Source organism: Scyliorhinus torazame, chromosome 11, assembly GCF_047496885.1.
Source record: "Scyliorhinus torazame isolate Kashiwa2021f chromosome 11, sScyTor2.1, whole genome shotgun sequence".
NCBI lineage: Eukaryota > Metazoa > Chordata > Chondrichthyes > Carcharhiniformes > Scyliorhinidae > Scyliorhinus > Scyliorhinus torazame.
The window spans coordinates 161,931,554-161,948,418 of NC_092717.1; the positions used below are offsets into that span (position 1 = coordinate 161,931,554).

Genomic DNA, 16,865 nt, shown 5'->3' on the forward strand with positions numbered 1-16,865 from the left:
CATTATGCTAATTGTCAAAACATTGCATACAATTTTGTCACCACATCATGCAGTATTATTTTCTCTGCCTCGATGTCTGTCTCTGTCTTTTCTCATGCAATATCACTCATTTGAGACAGAATGCTTCCGAATTATTCTCTGAATTATTCAGCCTTACAAGGCTGATTTGTAACCATCTACTCAGAGGTATGAAAGAGTACCACAGTACCCAGCATCGACCCAGGGACTGGAAAGGCCAACAGCAAACTCAACACTGTTGACCCTGCAAAGTCCTCCTTACTAACATCTGGGGCTTATGCCAAAGTTAGGAGAGCTTTCTCACAGACTAGTCAAGCAACAGTCTGACATAGTCATACTCACAGAATTATACCTGACAGACAATGTCCCATAGACCATAAGACCTAGGAGCAGAATTAGGCCACTTGGCGCATTGAGTCTGCTCCGTTATTCAATCATGGCTGATATTTTCTCATCCCCATTCTCCTGCCTTCTCCCCATAACCCCTGATCCCCTTATTAATCAAGAACCTATCTATCTCTGTCTTAAAGACACTCAGTGAATTGGCCTCCACAGCCTTCTGCAGCAAAAAGTTCCACAAATTCACCACCCTCTAGCTGAAAAAATTCCTCCTCATCTCTGTTTTAAAGGATCATCCCTTTAATCAGAGATAGTGTCCTCTGGTTCTAGTTTTTCCGACAAGTGGAAACATCCTCTCCACGTCCACTCTATCCAGGCCTCGCAGTATCTTGTACGTTTCAATAAGATCCCCTCTCATCCTTCTAAACCCCAACGAGTACAGACCCAGAGTCTTCAAACGTTCCTCATACGACAAGTTCTTCATTCCAGGGATCATTCTTGTGAACCTCCTCTGGACCCTTTTCAAGGCCAGCACATCCTTCCTTAGATATGGGGCCCAAAACTGCTCACAATACTCCAAATTATACAGCCTCAGAAGTACTTCCCTGGTCTTGTATACTAGCCCTCTTGCCATGAATGCTAACATTGTATTTGTCTTCTTAACTGCCGACTGAACCTGCACATCAACCTGAAGAGAATCGTGAACAAGGACTCACAAGACCTTTTGCGCTTCTGCTTTCCGAAGCATTTCCCCATTTAGAAAATAGTCTATGCCTAGATTCCTCCTTCCAAAGTGCATAACCTCACACTTTTCCACATCCCAGACACCACTATCCCCATTCCTGAGTGTGTCCTATTTCACCGGCAAGACAGACCCAGCAGAAGTCTGTGGCACAGAGGTACAAAGTCGGAAGAGAAGTTGCCCTCGGAGCCCTCAACATTGACTCTGAACCCCATGAAGTCTCATGGCTTCAGGTTAAACATGGGCAAGCAAACCTCCTGTTGATTACCAAGTACAGGCCACCATTAGCTGATGAATCAGTCCTCCTCCATGTTGAACACCACTTGGAGGAAGCACTGAGGGTGGCAAGGGCACAAAATATACTCTGGTTGGGGAACTTCAATGTCTTTCACCAAGAATGGCTCAGTAGTACCACGACAGACCGAGCTGGCTCGGTCCTAAAGGACATAGCTTCTAGACTGGGACTACAGCAGGTGGTGAGGGAACCAATAAGAGGGAAAAACATACTTAACTTCATTTTCACCAACCTGTCGATATCGGTAGAAGTGACCTCCGCACAGTCCTTGTGGAGACAAAGTTCCATCTGCACACTGATGATACCCTCCATCGTGTTGTGTGGCATTGCCACTGTGTTATATGGAATAGACTTCGAACAGATCTAGCAACTCAAGACTGGATATCCATGAGGCACTGTGAGCTACGCGCTGTGGCAGAATTGTACTCAACCACAATTTGCATCCTCATGGTCCAGCATATTCCTCACTCGACCATTAGCACCAAGTCAGGGGATCAACCTTGGTTCAATGAAAGAGCGCAGGAGAGCATGCCAGGAGCAACACTAGGCATGCCTAAGAATGATGAGTCAACCTGATGTAGTTACAACACAGGACTACTTGTGTGCTGAACAGCATAAGCAGCAAACAATAGACAGAGCTAAGCAATATCAAAATGAACGCATCAGATCTAAGCTCTGCAGTCCTGCTACATGCAGCCATGAATGGTGGTGGACAATTAAACAACTCCCTGGAGGAGCAGACTCCACAGATATCCCCATCTTCAATGACAGAAGAGCCCAGCACATCTATGCAAAAGCCAAGGCTGTGGCATTTGCAATAATCTTCAGCCAGAAGTGCCGTGTGGATGGATGATACATCTCAGTCTCCTCCGGAGATCCCCAGCATCACAGATGTCAGTATTCAGCCAATACGATTAACTCCATGTGATATCAAGGAACGGCTGTAGCACTGGATACTGCAAAGGCTATGGGCCCTGACAATATTCCAGCAATAGCTCTGACGTATTGTGCTCCCGAACATGCCACACCCCTAGCCAAGCTATTTCATGATGTGGAGATGCCGGCGTTGGACTGGGGTGAGCACAGTAAGAAATCTTACAACACCAGGTTAAGTCCAACAGGTTTGTTTCAAATCACTAGCTTTCGGAGCACTGCTCCTTCCTCAGGTGAATGAAGAGGTCGGTTCCAGAAACATACATATAGACAAAGTCAAAGATGCAAGACGATACTTTGAATGCGAGCATTTGCAGGTAATTAAGTCTTTACAGATCCAGAGAGATGGGTAACCCCAGGTTAAAGAGGTGTGAATTGTCTCAAGCCAGGACAGTTGGTAGGATTTCGCAAGCCCAGGCCAGATGGTGGTGGGGGGGGGTGAATGTAATGCAACATGAATCCAAGGTCCCGGTTGAGGCCGTACTCATGTGTGCGGAACTTGGCTATACGTCTCTGCTCGGTGATTCTGCGTTGTCGCGCGTCCTGAAGGCTGCCTTGGAGAATGCTTACCCGAAGATCAGAGGCTGAATGCCCTTGTTGCTGAAGTGTTCCCCGACTGGAAGGGAACTTTCCTGCCTGGCGATGTCCGTTCATCCATTGTCGCAGCGTCTGCATGGTCTCACCACTGTACCACGCATCCTTTCCTGCAGCTTATGAGTTAGACAACGTTGGCCGAGTTGCATGAGTATGTACCGCGTACCTGGTGGGTGGTGTTCACACGTGTAATGGTGGTACCCATGTTGATGATCTGGCATGTCTTGCAGAGATTGCCATGGCAGGGTTGTGTCGTGTCATGGTCGCTGTTCTGAAGGCTGGGTAGTTAGCTGCAAACAATGGTTTGTTTGAGGTTGCGCGATTGTTTGAAGGCAAGTAGTGGGGGTATGGGGATGACCTTGGCAAGATGTTGGTCTTCATCGATGACATGTTGAAGGCTGCGAAGAAGATGTCGTAGTTTCTCCGCTCCGGGGAAGTACTGGACGATGAAGGGTACTCTGTAAGCTGTGTCCCGTGTTTGTTTTCTGAGGAGGTCGGTGCGGTTTTTTGCTGTGGCGCGTTGGAACTGTCGATCGATGAGTCGAGCGCCATATCCCGTTCGTATGAGGGCATCTTTCAGTGTCTGTAGATGTCTGTTACGCTTCTCCTCGTCTGAGCAGGTCCTGTGTACACGGAGGGCTTGTCCATGGCTTCTTTAATGAATGGCTTCTTTAAGCTATTCCAGTACAACACTGGTATCTACCTGGCAATGTGGTGAAACAGGACAAATCATACTCAGCCAGTTGTCGCCCTAACAGTCTACTCTCCATCATCAGCAAGGTGATGGAAGGTGGCATCAAAGTGCTATCAAGTAGCACTTACTCAGCAATAACCTGCTCACGGACACTCAGTTTGGGTTCCGCCAGGATCACTCAGCTCCTGACCCCATTACAGCCTAGGTTCAAACGTGGAAAAAAGAGCTGAATGCCAAAGGTGAGGTGAGAGTGACTGCCCTTGACATCAAGGCAGCATTTGACTGAGAATGACATCAAGGAGCCCTAGCAAAACTGGAGTCAATGGGAATCAGGGGAAAAACTCTCCGATGGTTGGAGTCATATCTGGCACAAAGGAAAATGGTTGTGGTAGTTGCAGATTAATCATCTCAGCTCCAGGACATCACTGCCGGAGTGCCTCAGGGTTGTGAGCTGGGCCCAACCATCTTCAGCTGCTTCCTCAATGACTTCCCCACTTCTGACTTTATGATGGAAGGGATGTTTGCGGATGACTGCACAATATTCAGCACCATTCGTGACTCCTCAGACATTAAAGCAGTCCATGTCCAAATGCAGCAAGACCTGTACAATACCCCGGCCTGGGCTGACAAGTGACAAGTTACATTCATGCCACACAAGTGCCAGGCAATGACCATTTTCTACAAGAGAGGATGTAAACATTACCCCTTGACATTTAATGGCATTACCATCGCTGAATCTCCCACTATCAACATCCTGAGGGTTACAATTGATCAGAAACTGAACTGGATGAGTCATATTAGTACTGTGGCTACCAAAGCAAGTCAAAGGCTAGGAATCCTATGACGAGTAACTCAAGCCCTGACCCCCCCCCCCCCCCCCCCCAAAGCTTGTCCACCATTTGCATGGCACAAGTCAGGAGTGTAATGGAATACTCTCCACTTGCCTGGATGAGTGCAGCTCCAACAACATTCAAGAAGCTCGACACCATCCAAGACTAAGCAGCCCTCTTGATTGCTCCCCCTTCCACAAATATTTAATCCCTCCACCACCGATGAACAATGGCAGCATGTGTACCATCTACAAGATGTACTGCAGGAACTCACCAAGGCTCCTCAGACAGCACCTTCCAAACCCATGACCACTACCACCTAGAAGGACAAGAGCAGCAAATACCTGGGAACCCCACCACCTGGAGGTTCCCCCTCCCTCATTCACTCACCACCCCAACTTGGAAATATATCTCCGTTCCTTCACTGTCGATGGGTCAAAATCTTGGAACTCCCCCCTGAACAGTACTGTGGGTGTACCTGCACCTCAGGGCCTGCAGCGGTTCAAGAAGGCAACTCACCACCAGCTTCTGAAGGGCAGCTAGAGATGAGCAATAAATGCTGGCCTAACCAGCGATACCCACATCCTGTAATTTAATTAAAAAAAATATCAACTTCTTCAATTTTTGTTCACTTACCCTATGGGGCATCTATCTCACCTTCAGTCAGTTCCTTACTTTCATTGGTTTAGTTGAGACTAGAGTCTTCCATAATATTCCTGCAGCCATACTGTTAGGCCACTGGAAACCACCTCCCTACATGTGAAATGGGCACAAGTATCCAGTGTCCTGTGAACTCTGTTTGTTAGCAAGTACATCTGGCATGGTTTAGAATGTTGTTATGATGGTTAAACATTGGTGTATGCGGAAATCTATTGGAAGTATTGTTTGAGTTTGGCTTCAGTCTGTACAATTCACAAGTTTGCAAAAGCGTAGACTTAGGTTACAGCCCTGTAGTCACGTGGCCTGAAGTTTCCAGGGATCCGAAATGAATATCCAAGACTCCACTGAAATCAACCCTTGAGAAAAATCAGAGGGATATTAAAAAACTTTGAATGCGTCTGTTTATTAGGGTGGCACAGTGGTTATCTTTGCTGCTTCACAGCTCCAGGGACCTGGGTTCAATTCAGGCCTCAGGCAACTGTCTGTGTGGAGTCTGCATGTTCTCCCTGTGTCTGCGTGGGCTTCCTCCGGCTGCTCCGGTTTCGTCCCACAGTCCAAAGATGTGCAGGTTAGGGGGATTGGCCATGCTAAATTTCCCCTTCGTGTCAAAAGGGTTAGGTGGGGCTCCAGGGTTACGGGGTAGGGTAGAGATGTGGGCTTAAGTCGGGTGTTCTTTCCAAGGGCCAGTGTAGACTCGATGGGCCACATGGCCTCCTTCTGCACTGTTGATTAATTATTTTGGAGATTGGACAAAAAGGCTGACTGACTGACAGTAAAGCATCAATCAGTTAGGTTTTTAAGGCTCCTCTCACTTTCCAATGGGTGCGGGAAGGTGGTGCACCATGAGGATGGACAATCAATGGTGAGAACTTGGAGATGGGTGAGGTAATGAATCCTCCCGATACATTCAACCACAGTTGACAATGCGCCATCCAGTTAATGTCAGCTTTCACCATTGTATGTGGGTACAGTATAAATGTCCGTTCATGTGCACCTCTTCTAATTTAAAAATACAACAGGTGTAGCTGCACCTCTGGCTCAGGTGTGGTCAGGTATTTGGAAATGAAGCTGAATAGCTGCAGATTTGCACGTAAAATTCAGAATGCACGAACCATTGATGACATTGTCAGCTGCATGCTCAGCAATGTTGCACTTACCAGTAAATAGTATGAACTCTTCTGAAAATCACTTAGAATATGCGAAACGCAGTTACAAAACAATATCTAGCAAGGGAACAATGGAACATTCTGCTTTAAGATTGAGCAGAAACATAATTGGTTTGATGCACATTCTCCCTTTGTTTCATCCAGTCCTTTGAGAGCATTTTGTTTTAGATGAAACAGAATTAGACGAAACATTTCTCTTTCGGGTTCGTAGTGCGAAAGACTGCAGAACGGAGTCTCTTCCTCCCCTGTTATTTCATGTGAATTGGTATCATCCAGCCTACCGTTGTCAGATCACTAGTCGGTGAGTAGAGCAACTGCCTCCCTGAGAAGACGGGGAATCATTTTCATTAATTGTCTTGGAGTAGGATTACTGAGGAGGAAACCTGGACCCGTTCAGAATGAGCATGGTTAAAGGCAAACGCCGCAACCAGAGATGTGAGTATTGTTGCTCAAACCGCAATTCGATTGAGGAAATTGTCACATCTAGTGAATTGGATAGTCTTGTTATCTAACGTTTCTTTAAATTAAATTTGGACAGGTCAGGAATTAAGGTCACCGAGCAAATAAATAAAGTAATCTGTAAGGGGTTGCAATGTAGCGGTGTGGAGGTCAGTTTATTAAGTAGAGGTGACCATTCTGTTTTGTTTCTTTTTAAAAAACAAAACAAAAAGGGGCTAACTGCACAGGAGTGGTCATCAGAACTTTAAATTCCTTGTCGAATGTGCACTTGCTCCCTTCACACATTTAGTGATTGAAACATTGGGTTGATTAGAGTCTAACTGACATTGTACATTGCAGTCTGGATGTCATGTATTCCGGTTATAAAATAAAGATGAAAGTTTATTTTTTAAAATCTAAATATTGCAACAGAGAGGTAATGGTAAAATAATAGTAAAATGAATGGGATATGATATTGTACTGCTATAGAAAATCAACGTATGCGAAAATGTCAAGGAAAAAGAGGAGATTGTTCGACATCAAATACTGATTTATGACGAATAGAGAGGCAGTTTTTCATGTAAGGCTTCCGTTGAAAAGCAATGCGATTGCAATCCCACAAACTTCATTTACTTAAGGGCGATGAAACAATAAGCCTTGAAGTTCAATCGGTTTAAAATTAGATTGAAATTAAATTTACCCAGCAAGGATTTTCTTTTCCCCCCGTTGAGATAAATAAAGAAGTTGATCCACCGCCTCTGGGGCAAATCAGGCAGTTTCACACCATGTAACAAATTGCCCTTGGAAGAAAACAGCAACTGTGCTATCAGTCTATTGAATGAGACAGCAGGGTGACAGTATCCACAGCAGAATTCATACATTACTATGGAGAGAAAAATTATTATGGTAACTTTTGTGGACAAGAACAAATCTTTGGGCAGTGGGAAAGAAGAAAATAGCCACATATATAGTACCAGGAGCTTGTAATGTGATTGATTATAAACAAACATCAAATATATAATCGGTTTTACATGCAGATGAAGTGCCATTTTTAAGCTTTAGTACTGCATGCTCAAGTTTATGCAGCACATGAACATGTCCTCTGTATTTCTTGTGCTCATACTGTCTGTATTGTAAATGTAGATTATGTTATGTCCCTGCTTCATGCTACAATCACGCACCACGTTTTGGTTTTAGACAAGCAGAAGCATCCCAACATGATAGAACACATTTTGGTAACAATCGCTCCTTCAAAGATAATTGTTTCTTATTCACCGCTGGTCTTTACATTTCTCGATTGATTCGGGATTAGTATATTGTGTATAATCTTTGTGAGAACAAGGATCCATAAATGTGGGACCCGTCTCAATTTTAATGCTTACATGATTTTCGAGTTTTAAAATAGGATTTAATGATTACCTCCAGATTTTACTTTAAAACAAAGAGTGATAACGGTCGTGCAGGAATTTGAGAAGTTTCAGAATCTAATGATTCTGTTCTAGTATAGTAAAATGTCATTATCCGAAGATATCTTGTCTGAGTGCAGATTAAGTCGTTAATTAATTGCACTGTCTTTTTTGCACGTTGACTTTTTTCCATTTACAGATAATACATCTGAGACATGTAAGACAAACGTCAGTATATTGTGTTGCTTCAAAGCTTTGTGTCATGGAAGAGATGGGCATTTATCTCTGATTCCTGACCTCAATCAGGCAAAGGCGGCAAGTCAATAAAAGGCCAAGTCAGTTCTTAATGGTTGGCTCAATAGTTGTATGGACAAGTAACTGGGAGCAGGTCAATGTGCAATAGAGATAAAAAGAAGAAACACTTCCCTGTTGATTCGGTTGGTAGGTGCACTGCTTTTTGTACACCTGGAACATGCGAATCTAAGATTCAGGCTCCGGGAGTTTCTGCTCAGTTAACTAATCTCAGCCAGCTCACTGATAATATTGCACTTAAATTGGCTACAGAACAGTGATTAGGAAGCAACATTTGAGCCAGGGGTTCCACTACAAATTTGTAGTGGCTATAGAACCCTACCCTAACAGCAATCAATATACTTACAAGGGTGAAGAAAATTGGAGGGAAGAGAAAGAATATGTTTTTAAATTGAAGTAAATAACCTTGGAACATGCTTTGGCAAGCATGTGTATGGCTGTCGGAGGGATGAGTCCAAAATTATATTTGGTCATGATTAGTGGTCAAAGTTACTATATCGGTGAACTGGTTGAATCAGAAAATTGAGAAATCTCATGCAAATATACAAATCAATGCATTGCATTTATTTCACACTATCGTGTTTTTTGAGGGCGTATTAATTTCTTTTCTCTTAAAAGTAAATACGTTCAAGGTTAAGATTCAAAATGGTGATAATGCAATGATTTAAAAATGAGTGGTGCCATAGTAAATAAGGGGTAAAATAATGTTTATAACTCTGATTGATTTGAAACTTTTTGTGGCAGGGTTCCAATTACATAGTCCTTGAGTAGAAAATAAATAGAATGTTTAACCTCTACAAGGAGAACAACAATACAAATTGAATAGTCTTTCTATTGGTTTAGTGTTTGCAAATTATTATTAATCTTTTGGGAACATATGACCATTTTTGTATTCTATTTGCATATTCCAGTATTAGTTTAGCTTATTTTAACACATCAAGCAAATATTTCATGACAACATGCTGAATTTGATTTTGGTAAAACATTTTTACAGGATGTTTTCAGAATGTCTAGATATAGAGTTCTGTTAAATCATGGCTGTTTTATATCTTAACTGAAATTGTACCTTCAACAGAACTAAAGAAGATTAATATTCGACTTGAAATGTTAACTCTGGTTGGGATCTTCTGGTCCCACCTTGGGAATCATCATGGGCAGGATGCAAAATTTGATGGACCAGCACAAGTTGACTTCTGGCTGGAATGTCCAGTCCTGCGGTGGGTGGGACCGGAGCATCCCGCCCTCTGCTTCACTCTCCCCAGATGCTGCCTGACCTGCTGAGTTTTTACTTTCTGTTTTTATTATAGCTTTTCCCTACCTACATCATCCAGACAGCTCATGATTTTGTATATCAATTCTCCTCTCAACCTTCTCTAAGGAGAACAGTTCCAGCTTCAAAAATCTGTCCACATCACTGAAGCCTGTCTCCCCAGAATTATTCATGTAAATAGTTTCTGCACCTTCCACAATTTCTTCACACCCTTCTTAAAGTATGATGTCCAGAATTGGACACAACACTCCAGTTGAAGCTGAACCATTGTTTTTTAAATGTTTGCCAAAGGTTCCTTGCCTTTGTACTTTATGCCCCTGTCTATAAGCCCAGGATGCTACTTTCCTTGTTAAATGCTTCCTCAGTCTTTCCTTCTAACTTAAACAATTTGTGCACATGTACTCCCCCGGGTCCCTCGGTTTCTTTTCGAATTGTACCCTTTACATTGCCTATTCTTGTGCTTCCTACCAATGTATATCTCTTCATACTTCTGTGCATTGAATTTTATCTGCCATATGTCCATCCTTTATACTATGCCCTCTTGAAGTCTATCAGTCTCCTCCTTCCAGTTCACAATACTTCCTAGATTTGCATCATCTGCATATTTTGAAATTGTGCCCTGTGCACACAAGTCCAGGTCGCTCATATTTCTTCATCCTTGTATTCCAGCCTCCTTGAGATAAAGGTGACCATTCCATTGTTCTTTTTGATTAAATGTTCATGCAAATCTAAATCCATTTGCCCCTGAACTTTACCTAGTCTCTCATCATTAAGAAAATATTCCAATTTATCTCTCTTTGATCCACTGGGATGAACACCAATTCCCCCACATTGAACTCCTTCTGCCACACTACTGTGACTAAATCTGTCTATGTCCCTTTCAAACTGCTTGCTCCCATCCATGTGATTTACGGTGCTTTCTTAGTGTTATCGATATTGTGCGGGTCTGAAATATGAAATTTGATTCGATTTCTGGTATGTACTGCGTTAATTAATCCAAATCAGCATGCTATTACTCAAAAATGAAGCCAGAAATGTGACATAATGTCCCAAGGATTATTTTAACAAAAGAAAATGACAATGACTGCAAAAGATAATTGAGAGATTTATAACTCTGCACATTTTGGGGGGGCTTGGCATAATTGATATCATGTTAAAAGTCTTCAGTTGCTTAAAAGAGATTTGGCAATTCTGTTTGGACTGATGAGATACAAAGATCCTGTTCCTGCGGTCAGAGATTCTGGACATTTTTTTTCATGTTCTCTCATGGGATGTGGCCATCGCTGGCAAGGTCAGTATTTGTTGCACATCCAAAATTGCCCTTGAGAAGGTGGTGGTGCCTCCATGAACGGCAGCAGGTACACCCGCAGCATTGTAAGGAAACGCATTCCAGCATTTTGATCCTGTGATCGTGAAGAAAAGGTGATAGTGTTCCAAGTCAGTTGCTTTCCACGTGTGCTGTCCCTTTTCTTCGTGGTGGTAGAGGTCACAGGTTTTGAATGTTATGTCGAAGGAGCCTTAGTATGGTGCATCTTGTGTATCATCAAAACTGCTACCACTGTGTGTTGTGGTGGAGAGAATGACTATTTAAGTTGTTAATGGGGTATCAATCAATCCATTGAATCCCGACAGAGCAGAAGGAGGCCATTCGGCCCATTGGATTTGCACAGGCCCTTGGAAAGAGCACCCTACTTAAGCCCACGCCTTTGTTTTGGATGGTGTCAAGTACCTTGAGGGTTGTTGGAACTGCAGTCACTCAGGCATTTGAAGAGTATTCCATCACACTCCTGTCTTAGAAACATTGGAAACATAGGACTTAGGAGCAGGACGAACAACAGAAGAAATATAAGCTGGAGTAGGCCATTCGGCTCTTTGAGTCTGCTTTGCCCTTCAATAAAATTGTGGCTGATCTGACTGTAGGCTGTTCCCACCTACACCCGATAACCTTTCACCCCCTTTATATCAAGAATCTATCTACCTCTGCATTGAAAACATTCAAAGCCCCTGCTTCCGCTGCCTTTTGAGGAAGGGTGTTCCAAAGACTCACTACTCTAAGAGAAGAAAATTCTTCTAATCGTAAATGGGCGACCATATTTCTAAATGGTAACCACTGGTTCTAGATTCTGCCACAAGCGGAAACATCCTCTTCACATCAACCCAGTCTCAAGACCCACAAAACTCTAGCAGATACAAGCCTAGCTTGTCTAACCTTTTCTCGAAAGATAACCTGCCCATTCCTGGTATTGGTTTAATAAACCCTCTCTGAACTGCTAATAATGCATTAATTTCCTCCTTAAATAAGGAGACCAATACTTTACGCAGTGCTGCAGATGTAGTCTCATAGTGTCCAGTACAGCTAAAGCATAACCTCCCTACTTTTGTATTAATTTTCCCTCTCAATAAACAATAATGTTCTGTTAGCTTTCCTAATTACAGGCTGGACCTGCATATTAACCGCTCATAATTCATACGCTAGGACACCCAGATCCTTCAGAACTTAAGAACAATGTAATTTCTTACCATTTAGATCATTTGCTTCCTTTTTATTCTTCCTGCCAAAATGAACAATTTGCCCACATTGCACTCCATTTGCCATTAAGCCATTCAGCCCTCTCCACTTTCCAATAAGATCATGGCTGATTTGCTTGTGATTTCAATTCCACTTTCCTGTCTGGCCCCCATTAACTTTGACTCCCTTGTCAATCCAAAATCTATCCAACTTAGCGTTCAATAAATTCAATGACACAGCCGCCAATGCTTTCTGGGGAGCTCTTGACCAAGGCCAGTATTTATTGGCCACCTGTAATAGTCCTCAATTTCAAAGGTTGTGGTGAACTGTCTTTTTGAACTACTGCAGCCTGTGTGGTGAAGGTATGTCCATGGTGCAGTCAGGTTTTGAACTCCAAGATGATGAAGGAATGGTGATGTATTTCTATGTCAGGATGGTATGTGACTTGGAGGGGAACTCAGAGGCAGTGGTGTTCCCATGTCCTTATTACCGTCCTTTTGACTTCAGATGGTTGTAAAATCAGCAGTGTGTCTGACCCCATCAGATTCCTGATGGCCGACTAGGTTCAAATTAGTCCCATCTCTGCTAGTGAATATATAAGCATTGCTGATGGAAGTTCATCTTAATGAGCCATTCCTGCTGGCAATGAGAACAGAATTGAAAACCAGCAGGGTTGCCAGGGTCATTTGTCCATCCGGGCTCCTTTTAATGTTCAAGTAAATTCTTTATATTTTTGGGAAAAAAAACTTTCCAGCTTTGTAAACAACAAGAAATGGTTTGTTACAGTTTTAATTCCTTCCTGGGTATTCTTCTGCATGGCATCTGAGTTTCTTTAACATAAAACTGAAACAACTACAAGTACAAAGCAGAATACTGATTCTGAAATGCAAACAGGAAAATTTGGAAGCACAGTTGGTTGGAGGGGACAGGTGCTCAACTTTTCAGGATCATATCCTTCAGAATTTTGATGTGTAGTCTTTTCCACTTGTGCCTTATAGATTGTGTTACGATCCTAGTTAATGTTATAATGGGATGGGAAGTTCCCAGAATGGAACCCTGGCTCAAATATAGCTTTTATTTTTTCATATAAACCATGGAGGAACAGAGTCACAGGACCGCTAAAAGGTTTCAAGAACAAGAAACAAAATGTTTTAAAACTGAAAAAATTGGATTATGATACAATACACCTATATCCCTCGCCTCCCCCCCCCCCCCCAACAGGTTTTAGGATTAACACAGATTACAAAATGCATCTTAATCTACAATGGTCTCATTACACTAAGTCCCTTTTAAGCACACAAGATGACTATGGGCAAATACACACTCCACTTTGAACCCAAGTGAATGTTTGTGATTGTCTCCTCAGAATTCCCCCAGAAGATTGCCAGGTTAGAATTTCTAAATTCCACTCCCAAAAACATGCGTAAATACCTTCTCTCATAATTATGCTTTCCCTGAGCATTATGTTTGCATTATGAAATCCAGACCAGGTTTTCCAAATGACACTTTTGAACAAAGTTTCCATTCCACTTTTAACAGAAAATCCAGCATGGGATTTTACACCAATCCCTTTAGGATTTCTTTGTCTTGACTGCTGTGAAAACTGCTCACAATTGTTTTATCTTTCGATTCCCAGACTGCTTAAAATGGCATCAGGCATTTGATTTACCTTTGAAGGCTGCTGTCCCACTTTAAATCAGCAATTGTCCCTTTAACTCAGAACACTTTGTTTACTCTTCCTTGAATTCTTCTGAACAATACCTTGGTCACTGTTAACTTAACTCCATTTCTCCAAAGCATTCTTTCTGCCCCAATTTCCTGGTTAGCTGGAATGTAAGTTGTACTTCAGGAAGCCTACCTCTCTGCAGCTCCCGAGCTGTCCAGTCTTTCTTATGGCAGAGTTGAGAAATATTCACTCCCCGAAGTCCTGTCTCCAACTGCCAATAAATTCAGCTAAACCTTGGGGCAGCACGGTGGTGCAATGGTTAGCACTGCTGCCTCACAGCGCCAAGATCCCGGGTTCAATCCCGACTCTGGGTCACTGTCCATGTGGAGTTTGCACATTCTCGCCGTGTTTGCGTGGGTTTCACCCCCACAACCCAAAGATGTGCAGAGTAGGTGGATTGGCCACGCTAAATTTCCCCTTGATTGGGAAAAATGAATTGGGTGCTCAAAATTGATTTTTAAACTCAGCTAAAACTAAAATGTAAAAGTTTTTATCCTCACAAGGGCCTGCAGTTGCTAAGCAACCCATGCTAATTATATTCATTCTTCACGCCATAACCCTCTGTAAGCACAATAGAATCATAATTTCAATTGAAACTAACCCCAACACATTTAAACACCTTTGTCCAGTTCTTGGGTCTAAAAGGATCAAAGGTTATGGGGGGAAAGTGGGAACAAGTTCTTGAGTTCGATGATCAACCAAATCACATTGAATGGCTCAAGGAGAGCTGGTTTAGCTCAGTTAGCTGGGCAGCTGGTTTGTGATGCAGAGTGAGCCAACAGTGCAGGTTCAATTCTCATATCAGCTTAGATTATTCATAGAGGCCCCACCTTCTCAATCTTGCCCCTCACCAGAGCTGTGGTGATCCTCATGATAAATCACCATCTGTCGGCTCTCCCCCTCAAAGAGGAAAGCAGCCTTTGATCATCTGTGACTATGCTTGATTACTTTACTTATTGAATGGCAGAACAGACTCGAAGGGCTGAATGGCCTAGTCCTGCTCCTACTTTCTATGAATCTAATTATAGATTGTACCCTTCCAGGCGCAGAAATATAAAATTTAATCCACTTAAAAATATACCTTATTTCTAATGTTTACCAATATAAATATAAATCCTTTAAAACTACCTTTGTTTTCCTAACAATGATGAACAGGCTTTGGAGAGTCAGGAGATGAATTACTTTCTGCAGAATTCCCAGCCTCTGACCTAATAATAATAATCACTTGTTGTCACAAGTAGGCTTCAATGAAGTTACTGTGAAAAGCTCCTAGTCGCCACATTCCTGCGCCTGTTCAGGGAGGCCGGTACGGGAATTGAACACGCTCTGCTGGCCTTGTTCTGCATTACAAGCCAGCTGTTTAGCCCACTGTGCTAAACCAGCCCCTGTTCTTGTAGCCACAGTATTAGTACGGCTGGTCCAGTTCAGTTTCTGGTGGCTGGTAACCTCTAGGATGTTGATGGTGGAGGACTCAATGATGCTAATGCCATTGAACGGCGATGGAAAATGGTTAGATTCTGCTTTGGTAGAGATAGTCATTGCCTGGCACTTATGTGGTGGAAATGTTACTGCCACTTATCAGTTCAAGCTTGAATTTCCTCCAAGCCTTGACATATATTGGCACAGACTGCTTCAATATCTGAGGAGTTGCATATGGTATATAACATTGTGTAATCATCTTTGCGCACCTCCACTTCTGACCTGATAATAGAAGGAAAGTCATCGATGAAGAAGCTGAAAATGGCTGGACCTGGAGCACCACCCTGAGTAACCCCTGCAGCCATAAACTTGCACTGAGATGATTGGACTCCAACAACCACAACCATCTTCCTTTGTGCTAGGTATGATTTGAGCGAATGAAGTTCCCCCCCCGAATCCCTTTGCCAGGACTCTTTATTGCCATTTTTAATCAAATGCTGCCTTGATATCAAAGGCTATCACTCTCACCTCCACTCTTGAATTCAGCTCTTTTGTCCATGTTTGGACGAAGGGTGTAATAAGGTCAGGAGCTGGATGGCCCTGGTGAAACCCAAACTGAGCATCCGCAAGCAAGTTATTGCTGTGTAAGTCCTGATTGATAGCACTTTGATAATAACATAAGAAATAGCAGTAGGCAAAGGCCATTTGGACCCTCGAGCACGTTCCACCATTCAGTATGGCACTGTGGGCTCAAGGTTTCCCTGTGATGTCCAGAGAAGCACTTCTGCTTCATGCGCTCACATTTTCTTTTAGAATTACAATAATCCAGCTTGCTGGACTTTTTCCAGCCTTGGATCCACTTTCCCAATTTGACATGTCAATTTTGCATTGGGACTCTGATTATGCTATTGTTCTGCAATTTTTGATGAGAAGCTCACTGGCATTTGGGCGATAGCTGCATCTTTAAATAACACCTGCTGCTCTCCAGCCTTCAAGTTCTGTTGGATAGTAGGGGTAAAAATTACTTTACCTCCCTCCCTTTTCCCACCTCCACGCCTCCTTCCACTCCAGCCCAAAACAAATGTAAATAGTGCAATTCCTATTCAGTGGGTATAATCTTGCTGTGGAGCCACTGCCGTGCTGGTGAGCTGATGAGAGACCCGCAATGCTTCTTTTCAGGAAGACCTGCCGAACCATATGCCAATCAGCTTTTGGTTAGGCCACTGAGAGGCTTTCTCCAGGAATCAAGACCGCAGGGACGCAAGTCCTGCACTGCAAGAGCTGCCAGCCAATCAGAGGTTGGCAGCTCTTGAACTCAGCAGCGCTACTGGAGATGCCTGACTAGCTGTAAGAAAACCTTCTGGCGACCCAGTATGGTGGAGGACCCAGGCTCTATAGGTAGGTAATGTGGGGCAGCAGTTCACGGCTTTTGTAGGGAGAGGGGTGTGGAGCAAAATTGGAAGCAAGGGTTGGGCTGGCTCTCAGTGCCCTCCCTTCCCAAAATTCTGCCTTTG

At 43.2% G+C, this 16,865-nt stretch overlaps 1 protein-coding gene across 5 annotated transcripts in view; it reads left to right on the forward strand.

Annotated features, from left to right (window-relative positions):
* The window catches only part of LOC140385610 (RNA-binding Raly-like protein), a 1,446,698-nt gene that overhangs the window by 958,619 nt on the left and 471,214 nt on the right, over nucleotides 1–16,865 (forward strand). The window contains exon 1 of one of the 5 annotated variants that reach the window (XM_072467938.1): nucleotides 6,557–6,706. The exons of the other annotated variants lie outside the window; for them this stretch is intronic. Within the exon in view, the coding sequence (XP_072324039.1) occupies nucleotides 6,670–6,706 (37 nt within the window). The 5' untranslated portion in view covers nucleotides 6,557–6,669. Of the gene's footprint in view, nucleotides 1–6,556; nucleotides 6,707–16,865 lie in introns of those variants that run through there. 5 annotated transcript variants of the gene reach the window in all.